This window comes from Carassius gibelio, chromosome A5 (genome assembly GCF_023724105.1).
Source record: "Carassius gibelio isolate Cgi1373 ecotype wild population from Czech Republic chromosome A5, carGib1.2-hapl.c, whole genome shotgun sequence".
Classification (NCBI taxonomy): Eukaryota; Metazoa; Chordata; class Actinopteri; order Cypriniformes; family Cyprinidae; genus Carassius; species Carassius gibelio.
Window position 1 is genome coordinate 31,353,849 of NC_068375.1, and position 22,009 is coordinate 31,375,857.

General features: G+C 37.1%; 2 protein-coding genes across 2 annotated transcripts; both read right to left on the reverse strand.

Moving 5' to 3' along the window:
* Positions 1-220: 220 nt before the first annotated feature.
* On the reverse strand, positions 221-7,219 carry LOC128012152 (bone morphogenetic protein 10-like). Its single transcript, XM_052595203.1, has 2 exons — positions 5,031-7,219; positions 221-4,035 (listed from the first exon to the last, which is right to left on the reverse strand). The coding sequence occupies exons 1-2, from the start codon at positions 5,440-5,442 to the stop codon at positions 2,954-2,956; spliced, it is 1,494 nt and encodes a 497-aa protein (XP_052451163.1). The 5' UTR covers positions 5,443-7,219; the 3' UTR covers positions 221-2,953.
* Positions 7,220-8,308: 1,089 nt separating this feature from the next.
* Positions 8,309-21,737, reverse strand: LOC128012158 (rho GTPase-activating protein 25-like). The gene is made up of 11 exons (XM_052595215.1): positions 21,323-21,737; positions 16,560-16,759; positions 15,814-15,895; positions 15,595-15,702; positions 15,163-15,367; positions 12,672-12,804; positions 12,523-12,596; positions 12,302-12,423; positions 11,590-11,750; positions 10,460-11,061; positions 8,309-9,098 (listed from the first exon to the last, which is right to left on the reverse strand). The coding sequence occupies exons 1-11, from the start codon at positions 21,384-21,386 to the stop codon at positions 8,897-8,899; spliced, it is 1,953 nt and encodes a 650-aa protein (XP_052451175.1). The 5' UTR covers positions 21,387-21,737; the 3' UTR covers positions 8,309-8,896.
* Between the last annotated feature and the right edge of the window lie 272 nt (positions 21,738-22,009).

The window sequence follows — 22,009 nt, forward strand, 5'->3', positions numbered from 1 at the left end:
ACTGTCATCATTCAAGCTCAATGAACATACTGGAGGGACTACATCGTTTCTCGTCCTTGGTTTAACTTTCCTGACATAGCTTTTATTGCAAGATAAATAAGAGACAACCATTAAGTCTCCACTTGGACGTCAACAGGACTAAAGTTGACAGAAGAGTATTGTCAGTGATACATTTATTAATACTATGGTAAATAAAAATAAAAAAGAACGTCACAGAAAGTTTCTTCAAAATATTATTTTATTTACAACATTTGTGCGTTTGTACATAATAATAATGATAATAATACCTGTTTTACAATGGCAACTGGCATTTACCAACTTCACATCTTAAATATACAGAAAACAAAGTTAAATAAACACTTCGTAAGCTCCCCTACCCCAAAAAAGAACCAAATGTATCTGCACAGTCTCAAGCCACAGAGCAGATGAGTTTGTGTGCTTGTTAGTTTCCAGTCAGCTTCCCATGGATGTGGATCTGTTTGACACTTGTAAACTATGGGCCTTTGAGCTGCTGGTCTTCAATGGGAAGTTTAATTTATGAATCGCTCCCACACCCGATGTCTAAACAGCGAGCACTGGACTGATTGTGGCTAAATATATCTTGTTAAGGAGTTATGGAGTGTCTGGGTACAAGGGACAAGAGGATCAACAAACTAATTTAAAGATATAAACAAATCCTAACAAGACATCGGTGCTTAAAGCGATTGATTAAAGCACATACAACATCATTAGTATTTCAGCACATACTATATGAGACAATGATAAATTATTACAATTAATAATTTGATTTTAAATTTAATTTATATACTTGTATACCCTTATTATTTGCACAACAACATCATACAGTATAAAATACTCTGGGGGGGAAAAAAAGCGAAAGTGACATACGGCCAAGTATGGTGACCCATACTCAGAATTCGTGCTCTGCATTTAACCCATCCAAAGTGCGCACACACAGCAGTGAACAGAGACACACACACACTGTGAACACACACCCAGAGCAGTGGGCAGCCATTTATGCTGCGGCGCCCGGGGAGCAGCTGGGGGTTCGGTGCCTTGCTCAAGGGCACCTAAGTCATGGTATTGCTGGCCCGGGACTCAAACCCACAATCTTAGGGTTAGGAGTCAAACTAAGCACTAGGCCATGACTTCCCACTACATACACTGTATAGTTTATGTAGTCCTATGTACAGTATTGCTATACAAAGTCACCTAAATAATAATAAAAACAAATAAATTAATCAATAAATAAGCTTTATAATCATTCAAAGCAGCAGACACAATTTGTACTCCAACAACAGTAAAGTTTATAATAAAATCAGTAATGCAAAGTATTCGTCAGGCATGGGAATAATCCTGGCAGAAATTATCAATCTGAAAAGTCTTGTGAAGGATATCTGTGGGTGGCATGACCTCGCAAAACAGTTTCCATTCATCCTCCTGCCCTAACGGTGATAAGGGTCCAAAAGGAATAGAAGAATGACAGAAGACTACAGGAGGAGAGCGATAGGGAGTAAATTATGTGTCTTTTGTGGGGTCAAAAAGTAGATATGACCTATAACTCTCTCATTCCCAGGACTCTGTTGTCTTCCGGCCTCCGTGCAGCTTGGAATTGTCTTTGGTCCTCAAACACATGTTTTTTTGGACCTGACACCTTCTTATCATGGTCGTGCTTAGGGGTTGGAGCATAGCTCACACGGCATGTGGTGCAGGAGGGGGTGATAGCCCCCTGTATCCCTCTTGTTGATGTCATCTGTTGCCAGTGGCACGAGGCGGACAACCTGCATCCTTTGTCAACTGTCCCATTCTCATATCTCAGCAGTGACATGCTGAATTGTAAATTAATTCCATACTAAAATGCACATAAGGTTTCAGTATGGAGAAATGTTACTGAAGCAAAGAGAATGGCAGGATTAAGAGTAATTCTAGATGGTTTGAGACATTTTAGAAGTTCTTTTTCCAGAGTCTCTGTTTCATGATCATCTATTTACTGATTTGTTTTTGGGTCTCATTCATTCATAATTGCATGAATTATTTTGTATTTATTCCCACAGGAGTGCTTCTAACAAAATGTTTTTGCATAATTCACAACACATACATATGCACATGAATTTATTATTTACTCTTTTTGAGTTTTCGAAATGATGAGTTGAATGCCTGAGGTTACTTATTTGCATAAAACACACCTAAACCATTAATCATACTCCACACAACCTTTCCTTTACAGCCTTTCATCAGTCTCAGCAGCAAATGTCCATCCTTAAAACCAGTTCAAATAAAATAACCACCTTTTATACAGACCCAGATTAAAAACTCTCAGTAGCCAGCTGTATATACAGGTTCTGTTTTTCTACAGAGAAACCCAAAAGCTCAAAAATCTGTGTGTATGCATGAGTAATGAATGAGACCCATTGCCGTAATAGGCCATTTCACATGCTTCTTGTCTCTGGTAGTGTCACTTGACTGACCCTGTGGTGCTTGAGTTCGCTGCCATTACTATGAAATGCCCACTTAGCGAGGGCTTTGCTGACGCAAACGATATGGCCAAGTATGTAACAAGCTGGAGTTGATATAATCTCTAACTTAAACTTCAGTCTTTACTGATAAGAACAGCTCATTTATCCCGGCTGATCTTGAGGCATGTCAAGTGGTTCAATTATTGTCTTATGTTCCACCCAATCCTTATTCAGCAGGAATGAAATGGACCATTTCCCACCATTCCCACTAAATCTTGTATTGTGGCCCCTCGTCACATGGGTCCAGAATTGGCAGATTCCACTGATTTCATGACTCCTGCTAACGCTGTTAAGGTTGGGAGTAAGAGCTTATCCACTGCCATTTGGAAGAAACTTGGTATGAAGGCCGTAGACAATAACTGTCTTTTAGCTTCCTTCCAATTCAATCGCTAAGCTTTTGGCCCAGCTTCACCCCACTCCACCAAGTCCATTAAATACTATCTGCATCCACACTTAGCTACCACCATACCTTCATATTTATACTGATATGTAACCACACCTGCATCATCTAGGTAGAGCAGGGAGATGGGATCTAGTTCAGTGGGTACGCAACAAGCCTTGGACACTCTTTGTGGACTTTTCAGACTGACCAATGTTTGCACAATGGCATGTTTTGTAGGTGTAACGTGATTGGTCAAGGGGTACATGCACGTCCCCGTACACTCAAAGGCTTCATAACCGGAGGGAGCTAGGATCCAACTGTCCCAGCCGATGTCTTTGAAGTCCACATAAAGGGAGGTCTTTTTACACTGGTTGCCCTTGGCATTGCGTCGGAATCTAGACGCCGTGTCATAGATGAAGTTGGAGCGCATCTGTAGGAGAGCTTCCTCACTCTGCTCCTCTTTCTCACTCCCATCTTTTTGTCCCATAAGTTCCAGGTCATCCCAGAGACCGTTCAGTTCTAGCTCAAGGTTGTTTTGAACACCCGGCCCAGTGGTCTCATGCTGGATCAGTTCATTCAACTCTCGTTTGTCTCCACGGTGGTCTCTGCTCTGGTCATCAGAAAAGACGATCATTAAGGGTTTGTGTTTGTCCTCAGGGCTAGTGTCAATGTCCATTTCCCCTCCTCTGGTGTTGCCTTCATCCTTACCTTCAGTTGATGTCAAACTCTGGGAGTTCAGACTGGCTATGTGGACCTCCAGCCTGTGGGTGGTGCCATAGTCTGATTTCCGCCAAAGTTGCACAGCAGAGGTCATGTCAAAGGATTCCCACCCACTATCTGTACCGTAAACCTGTCGAGACGCCAACTCCACTAGTTCTGTTTCTTCCTCTTGCTTGGTTTGATTTCCTCCCTCAATAATGTCCTCTCCTATTTGCTGACTGCTGTTCATTTCAAGAAGTTTGACTTCATATATGGTAACTTTTCTGTCAACACCAGTGTATTTGTTGCGGTCAGTCTGGACCAAAGTGTACAGTCGGAGCTCAGCTGCGGCAACTCTCTCGTGATGTGGGATAGACACGTTGAAGATAAGAGGGTGTCGTCTCACCCCACCAGGTCCCACATTACATGAGGAAAAGTCTGTAAAGAACAACACACATACAAAAAAAATAGGGAATTCAGATTCTCATGTTGTCATTAAATCTACCATAAATAATGCACCAAAAACATCACAATTATATATGTGTGTGTATATATATATTCAAGATTCAATTCAAGATTCAAGATTTTATTCGTCACATACACAATTATATATAGCATATATAACCAGCAGTGAAATGTGAGTCAGGTCCGCTCCATGGACAGTGCAATTATTAAAGAAAACAACACAAATGAAAATATACATAAATAAAGCGATGTAAGAATTAATTAAAAGTAAACAATAAAAATATAAGAATAAAATATAAAAAAATGTATATTGTAGAATTAAATATAGAACGCAAAATAATGTGCATGAGTGTAAACTGTAGTCTTAAATATTAAGATGTACAGGGATGTACAATGTGCATATTTGCATATTTTATATATATATATATATGTATATATGTATGTGTGTGTGTGTGTATGTATGTATATATATATATATATATATGTATATGTGTGTGTGTGTGTGTGTGTGTGTGTGTGCGTGCATTTGGACAAGATCAACTGTTCTAGACAACATGAAGATTAACTTTAACAACACAAAAATGCATTTTAACATTTCTTTTAATTGTTCAAATAGTTATTCATATAAATTACATTTGCATCAAAGTGCTATTATTTATAATGATACACACCCAAAAGAGCCAGCTATTATTATATTTTCTCCATTAATTGTACGTAATTCACCAAGCATTAGTATTATATTTTAATTGAGCAAATAGTGCACAACCAAAACTTTTCTAGAATTTTCTAACATTATTCATTGATTATTCATTTACTTTAAAAACAAAGACACCAATAATTTGTCTTTGTATTACATCCACCTAGAAAATAATTTTTATTGCAATCACCATATTTTACATAAACCAACAAAAATGTCCAGAATACAAACAGTTATACAGTCCTTCATGGAAAAGTAAATATGCAGTTACCTTCATTTTTAAAGCTGCGTACAATGTTTGCAGAAGGCATTGCTGTCCGGTCACTGGCAAAGCGGTTATAGAGCTCCAGCATGTATTCAGGGGGCTCTACTCTAGTGGCCCCTGGCTGCACAGGGGGGCTGGGTTGTGTCAGGTTAAAAGTGCGTAGAAACTGTCCTTTCAGGGTCTCCAGCAAGCTCTGCATGTCCATCTCACTGTCCTGCTCCAGGAGTAAAGGATCCAGAACCCCTCCATGTCCGTCATCCAACCCTGGAGCGGTGCGGAGTTTCTCGGGGGAGCCGATAGGGCTACTTTGTGTACAGAAAGGCCCCCAGGAAAACAAGAAAAAGGCCAATAATACAGATGTGCTGGATGTACACATAACCAAAAAGTTCTTCCTGCTGCCACCCATGATGTGAGGCATATGAGGTGTGTATCAGCTATAGGTGCAGAGTTTCACAGGAGCAAAAACTAGATCTATAGATTCAGTGACAAACGCCCTTTTTTTGAAGAACTCAACCCTTTCTTCTGGATAGAAGGTCAATGGTCGCTCCAGTACAGAATGTAGGGAAGAACAGCCGTCGTATGCTGTTTTGTTTCTTATATGTAGCCGCAGAGTAGTCACTGCATTAAGGAGCCTCTATTCCTGACCTCTTAGCATTTATTCTTCTCACCTTTTGATGTCTGAAAAGTTGAGGGTGGTTTCATTACGTGAAAGAGATGTCCCTCTGTGACATATTTTTTCAAATGTTTTTTCCTCTCTCTCCCTCACTCTTGCTCTCTGTACTTTCTCTCTCTGACCCTTATCTACAAACTAGGAAGCTCTGCATTTCTAGTGTTCATAGTGTTCCAGTGTGTGTGTGTGTGTGTGTGCGCGCGCGCATGTACCGTTATCTGCTTTCTTTTCCTTAATGAGGATTTTGTAAACATTGCTCTGATACGTGCAGAAGCCTCTTCCTATGTTTGGGTGGGTTAGCCAGGGCAGGATTTTGGGTCTAGTGTTTATTTGTTTTTCCCATGATTTCCTATGAATGTCGGGACTTAAGTTTATTGACCATTTCTTTTCGACAAATGTCTGAAGAGTGCCTCCATATCTTAGAACAAGAGGGGATAAATATCTGTGGCGACGGAAATTGAAATGAAATGAGGTTTGAGAGGTTGCAGGATAGACTGAGACACTTTTTGCCATTGCTGTGCTGTAATCAGTAAATCTGTGACTATCTCCGAGAGGTTTGTAAGCATCAATTGCAATGAAATGAGTACTTAAAGTCAAATACTTCCTCAAGGGAATTTAATAAGTTGTTCAAACTGTGGACAGAAGACTGTAACTTTGACTCTGTAACACAAACAAAACCTACTAAGAATTCTGTGCATGGGATTATTTAGTTTGTTTTCCACTGACTTCTTAAGCATTTTATCATATGTAGGGGTGTGCAGCAGGGTGCCCGCTGAAGAGCTTCTGTGCTTAAGGGGAAAAACAAATCACTCATTTGGAAGTGGAGGGAAGCCCTTATCATCCATTCTGAGGGGCTGTCACAGCTCTGTGGCCAGTGGAAAACGTCTCTAAAGGCTCAGGATGTCAAGTACTTAATAGAGGGACTTCATACAGTGGCATACAATGCTGCAAAACTTTGAGGTAATTATCAGAAGAATGCTTCAGTCAAGAAAAATATCTACTTCCAGTACTTGCCCAAGATCATTTTCAGCCTGTCCAATCCAAATCTGTGTTTCCTCTAAACTGGCCCAGGATCTAGAGCAGTTCTCAAACATGTTGACTCCAAGGCTATTCAATAACAATGGTACATATAAATGGACAACAGTACTGCATATTCATATAAAAATGCACATGCTTTGCAGGTCTAGAAATCTAACTTTTAAAATTAGGCAAAATAACAGTTTTATATCAATATACATATTAATATAGTTTACTCACCCGATGCTCAAAACCTCTCTGCTGTTATTTTTCCTTGTAATACAAAAATATATTTTTTAAACATGTCCATACTTCAATTGTTTCCATAGACTGTCAAGTGTCTAAAAGAAAAGTTGAAGTATTTCTTTATTTGTGGTTTATTTCCCAAATATGCTGAAGTCGTATTGGTTATACCGATTACAAAATACAGCACTTATCAAAATGCGTCGACCAAAATTACAAAAAAATATATAACAAAGGGAATCGGAATTCAGAGTAGGGAGAGAGGGTAGTTCATCGCTAGAATGAGTAAGGCTCTGAATAACCCATTTATGAGCATGTTTCGCTCGGTTTAGCTGTAAAGCTGTGTTAACAATGAACAGCCATGTAATTTTGCATCACACTACCTTGATGGAAAAAGTAACTGGTTTTAAAATATAGCTGACATTCTGTCAAACTATGGTAGCTGAAAATGTAGTTAAATGTAGTTAGATTCAAATTATCGTTTTTATTGGCTGATTAAAATCAGTACTTACAATAACTACTGACGACTTGGGTCCGAAAAGATTCGAAAAATATTTGTGTATCACAATTCAGTCTGAATCATATGATTCAATCGTTTACGTTTAAAAAAATAAATACAATAATAAATAAAAATTGTGCTAATAAGTCACCTGTTAGCAGCCTATATCATATTTAGTGATATACATGAATACAAAAGAAATAAATAAAATAAACACACAAACACACACACACAATTATAAAGAACAGCATGTGCGTTGTTCAAAATTTATTTTGTGTTCCACAGGTAAATACTGGATAGGTATGCACGTGTAATGTTGACCCAGTAATATGAGTAGTATCACATTCTAATGCTCAAGCTCACCCTCTTCCTCACACTCAGTCTTTCCTGTATGTAGGAGATTCTCTTGATGACAGTGTTGTTTATCTTTGAAACTGTGGTGCTGCTATGAGCTCAATTTGTGAACGAGAAACATCGGAAAGATCCACTTAAAAGCATCACAGAACAAGCTGGAATCCACCACATGAATGACTCACCTGATCATATATTCTCAATATCAGCTTTGTGTTGATTTTGAGCAGCACATTGTCTGAATAAGCCAGCCTGATCGGAAATAGGAAATACCTTCCCTATCATTTAATCAGCATTATGACAGCTGACAGACACAATGCTATCTGGTCTTCTCTTCCTTACGTAATTCCTAGTCTTTTTTACCACTTCCCCTAAAACACACATGGGGTCTCTTGTGTGAATTCTGATCTGAAAGCATTCTTCCCATTTCTCCCTCACACTCTGTCACATTTTATCTCTTCTGACTGCAACCAGACAACAGAAGTGAAGGTGCAGGAAAGAAAAGCCAGATAAAAACTGTTTATTTACTGACAGCAAATTTTTTTTTGTCCTTTTCACCAAATTGTTCACAGACTCTAATGTAGTCTAGTGCAGTTTTGTGATCACAGAAGCAATAATCATTTTGAACCTCTGTCACAATAGTTTTTAAATGTATCTTTAATAATTAAAGGTGGGCAAGACTTCTCCATGTAGAAAAAACAAACAGATTAAACCAAACTGGCCTTAGTTGGATCGAGGTACTCTCTGGCAGACTAGCTGTCAAGTGCCTTAAAACTCTTTAAAACCAAATCTGATTAGCCTGTTCACTTTTGTTGGCAAGTTATTTTTTGAGATCCATTAGAAAATACTATAAAATTTCAACAAAAAAATTAAATATTCTTCAAAAAGTAGATCAAATCTGTAAATTCTGTACACATACTGTAGCGGTGTTACTTATGTCACATCATAGACAAAATCTGAGATGGACATTACCACTAGCTTTACTTTGAAGACATTAATCAGAGCAGTTCACGGTGTAAAACCTGATGGAGTTGTCCAGATTGCTTGTTTTGTACAGGACTTATCTTGAACTTTGTTCATTTGATCGAGTCACTATGACGGTCCAGCAGTCGGTCTGCTGAGGAATTCTTGAATCTCTCTGTTCAGCTGCTCATTGCGCGTGATTGCTTCGTCCCTGCTGCGCTCTGCGTTGCGTAGTAAGATCTCTAACGCTGCTTTGCTGCGTTGCTCTGCCTCAAGTGCTGCCTGCAACTCTGTCACTGTAGCACTCAGCTCTTTGTTCTTCTGCTGGAGACTGAAGGTACAAACACACACAGGACTTTATATACAGCCTATACATATGAGGTCAGTAAGACTGATCAAAGTTAAAGCCATTTATGATGTTATGATGTTACAAAAGATTTCCATTACAAACTTTCCTTTTCAACTTTCTATTCATCAAAGAATCCTGAAAAAAATGATCACCGTTTGCACAAATATATTCAGCAGTTTTCAATATTGATAATAAGAAGAAATGTCACTTGAGCACCACATCTCGTTCAGTGACCACGTTTTTGCTTCGCAGGCTTTTATCCTCACCCTGCTTCATTCTACTACATTAATAAATCATTAGCTTATCCATGAACATGATTTCTGCACTCAGTCATGGAGTCATCAAACTACAGCTTTGTTTCTTTGTTTATTTTGAATACGTGCACTCTAGAGGCGAAAAACTACATTGTGCCTTTAATAGTTAAAGGGTTAGTTCAACCAATAATCAAAACGATGACATTAATGACTCACCCTCATGTCGTTCCAAACCCGTAAAACCTCTGTTCTTCTTCCAAACACAGTTTAAAATATTTTAGATTTAGTCCGAGAGCTCTCTGTCCCTCGATTGAAACTGTGTGTACGGTATACTGTCCATGTCCAGAAAGGTAAGAAAAACATACTCAAAGTACACTGACTGAACTGCTGTGAAGAGAGAACTGAAGATTAACACCGAGCCGAGCCAGATAACGAACAAAACAAGAGTCAAGAACCGTTTCTGTAAGACGCGTCCGATTCGAGAACTGAGGAGCTAATAATACTTCGCATGTGTGATTCAGCGTGAAGCAAACACACAGAGCGTCTGAAACGGGCTGATTCTGAACTGATTCTGTGCTAGTGTTATGAGCGCGGGTAAACCAAAGGCTTGAATGAAGGGCAAACATTGCAAATGTCGTCATTACGTTGAGCGCAAAAGAACCTGTGAACAGTTTTCTTCAACCGGTTTATTGAATCGAACTGTCCGAAAGAACTACTGGTGATGGACTACTTTGATGTTTTTCTTACCTTTCTGGACATGAACAGTATACCGTACACACAGTTTAAATGGAGGGACTGAGAGCTCTCGGACTAAATCTAAAATATCTTAAACTGTGTCCCAAAGATGAACGGAGGTCTCACGGGTTTGGAACGACATGAGGGTGAGTCATTAATGACATAATTTTGATTATTGGGTGAACTAACCCTTTAACAGTTTTTTTAAATTGTAATATTTTTTCACAAAATTAGTTTTTACTGTATTTTTATTCATATAAATGCAGCTTTGGTGAGCATAAGTGATCCTTAACAAACTCTTCTAATTAATGCATGGCAAAATATGAACACAGGTACACTTGTATTGGGCCATACCTGTTGATGATAGCTGAGTCTGTGTTTTCTGGTTGAGCTGCACTGATTTTCTGTAGAGCTGGTGCTGAAGGTGCCGCTGGCTTCTCTCTGCTCACAGCTGCCGCACTCACTTCGTTTCTCAGCCGAGGTTGGGGCAAGGGCGTTGTGATCTGTGCCTGTGTTATTTGAGCATCTATCTGTTTGTCTACAACATCGCTGGCTTTCTTATGCAAGCCTGTGTCCTCTGTGTCCTTGTGTCCTTCAACTTTTTCCTTTTCACTTTTCTGCCCACCAGAAAATAGTGTCACGTTCTGCAGGTCGAGTAACTTAAATATGTCCTCTGAGAATGTTTTCTCTTCGTTCTCATTAAAGCTCTCCTGCAACTTGCACCATGAAGGCTCGCGGACTGTTTTTCCCACTGACGGACAGCCCAAGCTAGGTAGAGTTTGAGTCCTTTTTCTGGGGCTGTCGGGCCACATGTCGGGTGTAGATGAAAATGGAGAGGTAGGAGAAAGAGGGGTGCCTTCTGACCCCGTCTCAGATGACCACAGGTCCTTCCTCTCTTCCTCAAGTGTGTCCATTTCCTCTTCCTCAGGAGATTCAGACAGGGAGGACACCTCACACTTTGAGAGAAGAGTGGTACGATAAGTTAAGAGATACAGGTGTGAAAGTTATGCAGTGACAGCTCCAAAAAAAAAAAAAGCCACAACCTTGGCAAACAGTAAGTGTGTCTTCATCAAATATGACTGTATTCTCTAAACAATATGTACAAATTTTCTAGCTGAATAATTTAAAACTAATAAAATATTTCAGAATTTTTAAATGTCCTTACCAAGCATAAGGCCAAATTAATTTTTTTAAGTAAGAGCATTTTAAAAAGACATCAATACTTTTATTCAGTAAAGACACATTAAATTGGTCAAACATGACAGTAAAGACATTTATAATGTTGCAAAAATGTTCTATTTCAAATAAATTCCTTTAATCAGCATATTAAAGGGATTTCTAAAGCATCGTGTGACTGAGACTGGAGTAATGTTCCATGATTTTGTTATTTTAGATTTCTCCAGGCTTATAAATAGTGATTTTAAAATCGTCTGATATTTGCAAGTTTTCCATGGATGTATGTGCTTATTTTACGTGATCGGTACCTCTGCAGACTCCCAGCCCACAAAACTGCGAGGGTTACTGTTCTTCTTGCTTTTGTTTTTCTTGTTCGGAAGAGGAGATGGCTGCTTGTCTTTAGAGGGTGGGAAAAGCAGCTCATGGTGTCTGATCATCACCGTCATTACCTTCTGTATCATGGGCGTTCCTGTGTGTGTGAGGAGAGAACAATTATCATCGCTATAATGTGTTAACCATAAACCCTTGAAATCTCATTCTTACTCATTGGAGTTCAGATTAAATTCCCCATAAACAACCAGTAAACCAACCTTTTACTGTCTGACGTTAAAACAGGACGTTATGGGTGTGATTTTTAAAAGGATTTGGTTTTGAATATAGCCAATAGTATTTAGTTTAAACCATATTACCCAACAGTTGAACTACTAAATATATAGTATGAAAAGTTTAGTGCAGAAAAAGTAGTATGCTAGTATGCCATGATATGCTTCTTGCTTTTGCAAGGGATATTTTCATTCTAGAGACCATTTCGTTGGACAAAAATGCTTCTAATTGAAGCAAGGGATTTCATTAATATTTTTGGTTCATTTTTTCCAGAAAATTGTCTGCTTAATATGTTTAGGTATATTTAAACAGACATGGACTAAAAGACACAACATTTTTAATTTATGAGGTATTTTAAAAACAATATACAGTAAATGACATAGAACATGTTTTATATGTCTTGGGATGATAAATGACCTTTCATCATACTGATGGCATCCTCCACTTGCGGCTTGAACAGGTTCACTCCCATCACCGTGGCCAGATTCTCAACACTCATCTTATTCACCTTTGAGTTCTGCTGGACCTCAAAAAGGAATCTGTGGGAATAAATACGGATATACCAGTGTTAGCCTTCCACAGCTTGCTTTTGCTCCTATCAGTGTCTGATCCTTTTTCATTCTTATAGAGACTTGTACCTGCAGATGTAACTCAGGAGGTTGTAGTTCACTTTTGGCAGAAGGCTGATTTGTTCCTCCAGCTTTTCTTTGCCCTGGGATTGATCAGATTGCAGTTAGTCAAAGAATCATTACTCTTCTGATGTACTCTTTGTGAATGCGGTTCTCACAGCTGCAGTGGCGGCATCCAGCATCAGAGTGCTGTCAAGAAAGTCCTGATATTGAGTCCAGGGCACAACAGGTTCTGGAAGCTCTCTGAGGTACAACTTAAGTAATGACGCCACCGTGTGGACATCAGTGTCACTGCAGGCAGAAGGAATGAACAAATCGAGTAAAAAAAAATGTTTAATTGTGTCATTACAGTCTATTCATCTTCTTTGCAATCAGAAAGGATGAAGATGAAATGCACAAACATTTGCTTGTCAAATAGATACGTGCGTGTGTTGAATGGCAAGATCTCTGTTAGACGGGACAGGATGTGGCTAAGCCACAGATCACCAGGTTCCTCTGAAATAGTCTGCTTTTGTATTTCTCTTTCGCTATCTCGCATGCTTTTGCATGTTCTTTCTCTCTCTCTCTCAAACACATGCATCTAGTTCAAACTTTCTGGGTCAAACTCTTTACCTATTCTACTTCCTCAAAACAGCAATGAAGACTTCAGTGTCTATAAATTCACCATAAATGGTCATGGAGAGTGTGGTTATCCGATTAAAAGCCCAATTTGCATGCAAACTTTAAAGAACATTGCATGGTCACAAAATCAGGTACAAAAAGTCAAATTACAATTAAATCATTAAGGAGATTATGGATATTTCTTGACTGTTGTGCATTTATTTAATTATTTCATTTAATGCTTCTCTTCACCAAATGTAGTGAAGAGTATTCTGAAGTTATTGCAAACAATTTATATGAATAACTTTTTTGTTTTTTTTAAAGTCCCGGATCAGTATCATTTTTTACTAACATTTATTTTAATACATTTTAATGCAAACGTGAATGTAAAGATATTTGTACAATGATTCATTTATTTTTAACAAATATCAAAGAATCCTGTTTCCACAAAAATATTAAGCAGTCCAACTGGTTTCGACATTAATAATAATAGGACATGTTTCTTGAGCAGCAAATCAGCATATTACAGTTTTTTTGTTTGTTTGATTTCTAAACTACAGTGAGCACTACTGGAGCTATGTGCAAAACTCTAACTACAGTCTGCACTAGCAACAGTCACCTGAGCTAAACAGTTTTCATCACCTGCAAAACTTCATTCCAAGTAACACAACTCTTAACACATGGCTCACAACAGGCTCAGTGCAGCCAAACACTACACACAACCCTAACTGAGATAACACGCACCGTCACTCAGAACACACTGAGAGGAAAAACACTTGCATCAAACACCAATACAGAAAATACTCACTTTTCACCTTTACAGTTTGAACAATTTCAGTGACTTCATACAAAGTAATATTTTCTTCAAAGAAAGGAGTGACATTCTTTCACATGATTTATTTATATTTTTAGAACATAACAATTATATTAGGTAAATGAAAATGAGCAGTTTGCTTCAATAGGCTGTAGAAATTACAGAATTACAGAAATGAGAAAAAAAAGGTAGAAACTAAAAGAACATACTGTAATTTGAACAAATAATTTTCAGGGCTAATCCTGAAATTGCAATCAGCAGTGTTTGAAAGGTATAAGGCTGAAATCTATTCTTATTTTGAATGTGTGGTTCACAGTTTTGACAGCAGTGTGTTAGCATTTGAACAAGGTGCTGTAAATCCACAGTGTTGTGCAGGTTGTGGTTAAAGTCATGGGATAAGTGTGTAGAGTTTTGAAAACTGTGTTCAAGCAATGAAAAAACGAACTACATGAACTGCTGCTGTGCAGACTGTAGTTAGAGTTTTGCACATGTGACTCCAGTTGTGCCCACTGTCGTTTAGCAATCGAAAAAAACTGTAAAATCATTTCTGAAGCATCATGTGGTACTGAAGACTGGAGTAATGCTGAAAATTCAGCTTTGCCATCTGAGGACTAAATTATTATTTAAAATATATTAAAACATATATAATAACATTGTAATATAAATATACAGTAAGTAGACATTCAAAAGGCCCTTTTTACCGCTGGGGCATTTGTAAAGTGCATTTGCAGCTTTTGACCACTGAGTGTGTGTGTGTATATATATACGCACCCACTCTTTATTTATTTATTTATTTATATATATATATATATATATATATATATATATATATATATATATATATATATATATATAAAATAGTATTTCACGATATTTTAGTTTTTACTGTATTTTGTACCATACTATACTTTATTTGACCAAATAAATGCAGCCTTGGTGAGCATAAGTGATTTTTTTCAAAAACATAAAAAAACTCGTAACAGACTCCAAAAGTCTGAATGGTAGTGTGCTGTGGTAATATCATCATATTCTTTGAAGTTCTTTTTAAATGCCATAGCACATGAATGAATTGAGTATTCAATAGAATGGTACATATCAGTATTACCATTGCATGCCATTACTGGACTATAGTACCATCACAATACTTTCTGTAAACAACATGCTTTATTCAGATCATCAGTTCTCTACCCCATCCTTGAGTCGTTTCACACAGATTTACACATGTGAAGCTTTACCTGGGGAATGAGGGTCTCTCTCCGGCATCAAAGGCCTCTCTGAACTGTTTGACCTGGTTGTCCTGTCCTGGCAGGCGAAAGATGCCCTCCTCGATCAGACCGTGTTCTCGGATGAATTCAGCACACTTCTCCACCAGGATGGGCACGAGACGTGAACCAAATTTCTTCTCATATACCATGATGTCTGAAAGGCTCTTCCCAAATACTTTGGAGAGAGAAACATAACAATTTGATTGAATTGCAGTGGCAGTCTATGAAGTCATAACATTATGAATAAGACAGCCTTCTGGATATTATACATTATAGTGTGATACAATACAGCAAAGTTATAATAAACAAGAAACATTCTTACAGTGATTATTATGAGAACCTCCTCAGTCTATAACAAACATATTTACTGTATATTGTTTATTTGTATGGTGAATGAGATACCTCCACTGGACCGTGATCCGATGGCTTTGCGAATGGAGCGCACCCACTCTTCCATCTCGCTCTGACTCGTCGCCATGAGAACATCCCGCTCCCGATCTGTATTGCTACCTGCAGCATCAGGGACACAACAGCTGTAGGATTTTACCCTCCAACATAATACAGTAGTAGCCCATGATATCTTACACTATACAATATAAACAAATAAATAAAAATACTTACCTGGGATAATCTCAAATAGGAATTTATCATCTGCATTTGATGGCAGCTCATTAACTTGGCATGAGAACAAAGGTATAGTTCCCTGAGATCAGAATGATACAAAAGGGAATAGTTGCTGAGTGGAAAAATATTTAGTAATATTTAGCCTTGATGAAATATTGTAAATAAATACTAGTAAATAAATGAAGTAGAGCAGTAGATAAAATTGTCATAAATATAATAATAATAATAAATATCAGAATGAAAATATAGAAATAAAAGGAAATTTCACTTTAATAGGGGAAATGAGCATGCACAATTTCACTTAAAAAAAAAACATTAGGTTATTCGTTTTGAATGTCGCTAACGGTTTAGAAATATTTATATGACGTTCAGATAGAAAAGTCTAAGACCACACACAAAATCTAAAACTCAAGAAAATTTATATTAAACCTGAAAACAAACAAAAGAAAATGATTTTGAAAAAAAAAAAATAGAAGAAAATATTACAATTAAAAATAATGAGCAAATATAAACAATTCTGGATAACATGAATATCACATGACCAAATACCTGAAAAAAAAAAAAAACTAAATTAAAATTTTCATGACAGGCCTGGCATTGAAAAATAAAATATTCAAAAACCAAGGAAAGAACAAAAAGAAGGATATTAAGAAAGAGAGAATTCCTGCATTAAAAATAATAACAAAAAAATGTTAATTAAAAATGTAATATTTCTATTGCTCATGCTTGCTTCTGTCTCCTACCTGGACGGCGCTCTCTCTGTCATCTTTATGGTATGTAAGGACATTTCCTCTCAGCACAAAGAAACGCAGCTGCCAGTTCTTTACGATGGATCTCTGCTTCTTCAGCCAACCCGTCTTCAGAGGTTTCTCCATGGATCTCTTTAAACCAGTGTGAGTGGATCCAGGGCTACCTTCCCCTGGCATAACACTCTTGGAGCGAGCTGAGGTGGAAACCGATAAAAAGCAGGCATAAGACACAAACACGTCGAGTCTGAGATTGCTGAAAATCCTGTCACTGAACTTATTCTATTTTTATATCATGAGAACATCATGAATATATTGTTGTGATGACAGTAGGTAACTGTCTGAACCTAATAGCTTCCTGCATGACAGATACATGCAGACTGGCTGTGATTGTCCTAATGCTGAAGAAAATGTCCTGCTGTGACTTTAGGGTGGTGAAAAGATCAGTTCTGACAGGAACAATACCATGCACTTAAGCAGAAACAACTTTCGATGTTACTGTGCAATGGGTTGTTTGATAGGTCAAAAGGGTATTATTGGATTTTGACTCTTTGCCACATGAGTTTGAGAAGTGAAACATCAAAGAGAAACATTTTATTGTTCAGAGACTTCACTTTTATACATTGAGAGATCTAATAAAGTTCTCAGTTATGTTTCATTCAAGAATCAACCTGCATGGTTTTAGATGTTTATGTATAGAAATCAAAATAAAATAGAAATAACAAAAACACAAGTTAACACAATAGGTGCACAGAGCTTTAAAGATTTAAGTGGATGTAGCTTGAACAATTCAAGATATAATTTAAACCTGGAAATAAACCTAAAATAAAAAAAGTAAGATTCAAGATCACATGATCATTAGGTTTTATTCACAAGTTATAGTTGATCACATGCTGTCAAAGTATAAAAGGAACAAACCAAATATTTAAAAATAAGCATACTTTGACAAATGTACAGTGTACAGATCTTTAATATTTATGTGGATATTTGGTTTAAAAAAAAAAGGTGGTTTGCTTGTTTAAGCAGGTCTTATGGCCTGGTCAAACTGGTTTGTTTGACGGTTTTAGAGTGGTTTGGGACACTTTTCCACTGGTCAGGCTCAGACCAGATCACTGCAAGGGTGAACCAGGTCTTACACCAGCTAAGACCAGCAAAACATGACTAGCATTTGTATGTTTTCTTTGTTTTTTTTTTGTGCGTGTGATTTTGTTTTCTGGTGGGATAATCCATAGCAAAGGGAGGGTGGAGTAGAGACCCCTGTGATTGAGAGATATGAAACACGGAGAAGTTCAGAGAGGCAGAAACTAAGAAAATGATATAAGCATCCCAATCAGCCCCACATGGAAAGAACCTATATGTGGATATATGCGCATATATGAAACCCATATGCAGTTTATATGCACATATACAGTATGTTGCATGTATGCACATATATGATAATATATATGCTGCATATTTGCGTATATATACTGCATATATGCTGAATATATGCGTATATATGCCACATATAGGCAAAATTTAGGCGCATATATGTGCATATACAGGAAATATAGGTCTCCTGTATTGCTTCTTCATATCCACATATAAACCCTAGTATACATACAAGATATTTCTTCTATATAGCTAATGTACATATATGTACTCATATGTGTATATATATGTGCATATATGTACATATAATAAAGGAAAACCGCCAATTTTATATGTCACATATATTAAAAACCTATATCAAAACCTATATTGAAACATATATGTTTATATAGGTTTTTTCCATGTGGGGCTGCTTAGTGAAGCCCCAACTTTGAGAAGAAAGCATCTATAACAAATATATCTCTAGAAGCAACAAATCACCCAATATCTAATTGACAAAAAACAGTGTCACAGTGATTTAAGTAGCTTAGCGTTTTTTTTTAAGTCAAATTTTCTATAACCCATTGAGATCAGAGGAAAAGGCTAGAGAGAGATCTAAGATAAACAGGAAGTTACAAGCTCATCAGCTACAGGAAGTAGCATTTTGAAAGATCCCCACCTAACGCTAGCCTCTTTGATCTGTTTTGAAAAGATCTTCCCTGATGGAGAGCACAGACCACTGTTCTCTCTCCTGGACCACAGGCCCACACACAGTCCGGGGCTTCAGACCTCACCCATTTCAATGACACACGCTGGGATCAGGGGAAGGGAAGAGAGTAGGTTCAAGCTCCCAAAGAATTATCAAGGAGATCATAGCAGAGATGTAAGAAGCTGTTTGCCCCAGGCTTAAGTTTGTGACATTAGTAAAGGAACTGTTGATCATTTCCATTCAGCAAAACAGCTCTGCATAAAAATGTCTTAGCATACTTTCATTAAAATAATTGGCTAATAATAAATGGCTAATAATAAATGGCTGGTAACTTAAATGGCTGATATTAAATTTGTTAAAATCTAAATAGTTTAAATAAATAAAACTGTAATAGCTTAAAACTATCATTTTAAAAGGTACAAGTGAACTTAGGCAAGGCCCGTTCATTTATATAGCACATATCATACACATGGTAATTCAAAGTGCTTCACATTAAAGGAAGTAAATCACCACATTAAAACAAGGAATTTAACATGATTTAAAAAAAAAATAATTTAATTAAAAACAATTAAAAATAGAAAATGATTATACATAAAATACAGTGAAATAAGTAGCACAGTTCTCATTCAGTAAATGCACAGCTAAACAGATGAGGGATTTTTTAGCAATTCTGATCTTTTCTGGAAGCTGATTCCAACTGCAGGTGGCATAATAACTAAAGGCGGACTCCCCTTGTTTTGTGTGAACCCTTGGTATTTCTAACTGACTTGATCCTAATGATCTGAGTGCTCTGTTAGGTTTATATTCAGTGAACATATCTTTAAATGAGTAAAAGTACTTTAAAATCAATCCTAAATGTAACTGGAAGCCAGTGTAAGGACCTGAGGACTGGTGTGATATGCTCAGATTTTCTGGTTCTAGTCAGAATCCTGGCAGCAGCGTTCTGGATGAGCTGCAGCTGTCTAATGGTCTTTTTGAGGAAAGGCCGTTGAGGAACCTATTACGATAGTCCACCCTGCTGGTGATAAAGGCATGAACAAGTTTCTCCAAGTCTTGGCTGGAAACAAAACATCTAATTCTTGCAATGTTTTTTTAAATGATAGTATGCTGATTTAGTTACTGCTTTGACATGACTACTGAAACTAAGGTCTGTCTCCAGAATCACACCAAGATTCCTAATTTTGAGAGTATAAATAATTAATTTGTTTGTATTTTTTAATTATTAATACTTTTACAAATTCAAAGTGAGTGTTAGATGATGGCAAAAGTAACCTTAAATGCAAAAATAGGGGAAATGACCATGCTATAGATTAGATTATATTAAATATTAAAGCTTGTATATTAAAATCAAAACAACAGTAATAAAATGAAATAAATAAAAGCTCCAGAATTGAAAGAGTGGTCCAATGCAATGCTAGAAATCACATCTTATGAATCCATGCTTAATCGAATAAATGGTGTTAGAGAAGAGGGGTTGTCTTCCTGGGAAGATCCCTAGACATATATAACAGTAAGGTCTCAAAATTAATAGACAACTATTTTATGTTCATTCTTGCACTGTATTGTATTTCATGGTCAAAATGTGCCTGTAAAAATGTGTATCCCTGTATTTCTGTTATCCGTCAACCTTCCAAAAATAAATAAATAAATATTAATGATAATAAAAAAAACTCTAGAATACCAGTATATATATATATATATATATATATATATATATATATATATATATATATATATATATATATATATATATATATATATATATATATATATATATATATATATGGAAAAAAATAATACCAATACTGTGCAACCCTAGTTGTGAACACTGTTGTTGCTGACTTTAAGAAATTAGGCTTTACTAAAAGATGCTTTGAATAAATAATGTCAGCAAAATATTAAGTAACAATACACTTTATATAATAAGAGCAATGTGAAGCCATCAGAAAATGATCAGATGGTGAGAAACGCCTGCTCTCTTAACCTAGGATACTGCTGAGCGAACGTTAACCAAAGACCTTGTAATAGGCCGCATCGCAGATAATTATCTAGCATTTAACAGTATGCTGACAATTTTGAGCAGAGAATGAACGTTTCTCAGAATGTCGCAGCATCTTCCTGTCTGCAGCATGTGAAAATTACACACTCGGAGGAAATCACGAATGCTTTGCATCTCAAACAGAGAGTGCATAATGAGACCAGAAACACCACGAGTCACCGCATACAGCTGTAAAACTGCCTCTTTTTATACTTGATTGCACTATAAATCTGCTGGAAGTTATGCTTTTACTCTTAACAAGAGTTTTTAAACAGCCCGGAGATTAATGAGAACATTTAGTCAAATTAGAAAGGAAGTTCTACAAATAATCCTGTCACAATGACTATACAACACATCAAAAGGTGCGTCAGAGATTCAACACAAACTGTGAAGCAGACGAGAAGTGCTTATAGTGAATTATATAGCCTCAGGGTGAAGTCTTTATACCATCACTATGCCAGTTAGGTCTATGATTTACACATACTGTAAAATCCCTCTGTTAACCTAAGCCAAAACCGTAGTTCCTGTAGTGACAGAAGGACTGTTGTGTCAATGAATCAAAGAATCACACATAAATCTAAACACCTGGACATGTGAAATTCCTAAAACAGGAAAAAGACTTTTGACATTTGACCAAAAGCATAAACACACAGTGTTACTCACCTATCTTGGCAGTTTCAGCTCTGAAGGTGCTGAAGTCCCAGTTGCGAGGTAGTCTCAAAGACATTTCTTTAAAATCGGACCAAAAGGTTACACACACACTCTCGCACACATTCTCTCGTTCACACACACACTCACACACACATACACACAAAACACAGTGTACTCTAAGAGCACATTCTCTCCAGTCAGCCTCTCTTCTTCTCTTTACTTCCTCCTTCCTCTACTGATCTGATTATTCTTCTTCTTCTTTTTTTTATTAACACCTCTAAACACGTTGAATCTTGCCCCCTAGCTCGCCTGTAGTGTTTTTGTTATTTTGAAGTTCCTACATCCAGCATTTCTGTCAGGCTGCAGAGAAACAGCAGAGCAGCACTGTCACTCCTCGTACCCACAATCTTCATGAGCAGAGGAAGTGAGTGAGTGAGTGGCAAAGTCAAGACTGCCACAGAACAAATAACAGAGGTGATGAATTTTTACACAGGCGAAAACGCAGACTACAATTGTGCTGTACGTACCTCAACCAATAGGGCTACTTTCTTCTCAGACATTTGTCATCATTCTCTTGGAGAGATGCACCATGGTGTTTCTTTGTTTGTCACAAATCAAAAAAATTAATAAAATATTTTAACATCTAAAATGAACACAAAACTGTTTCTGTCATTTAAAAAAAACTGCATCTGACACAAA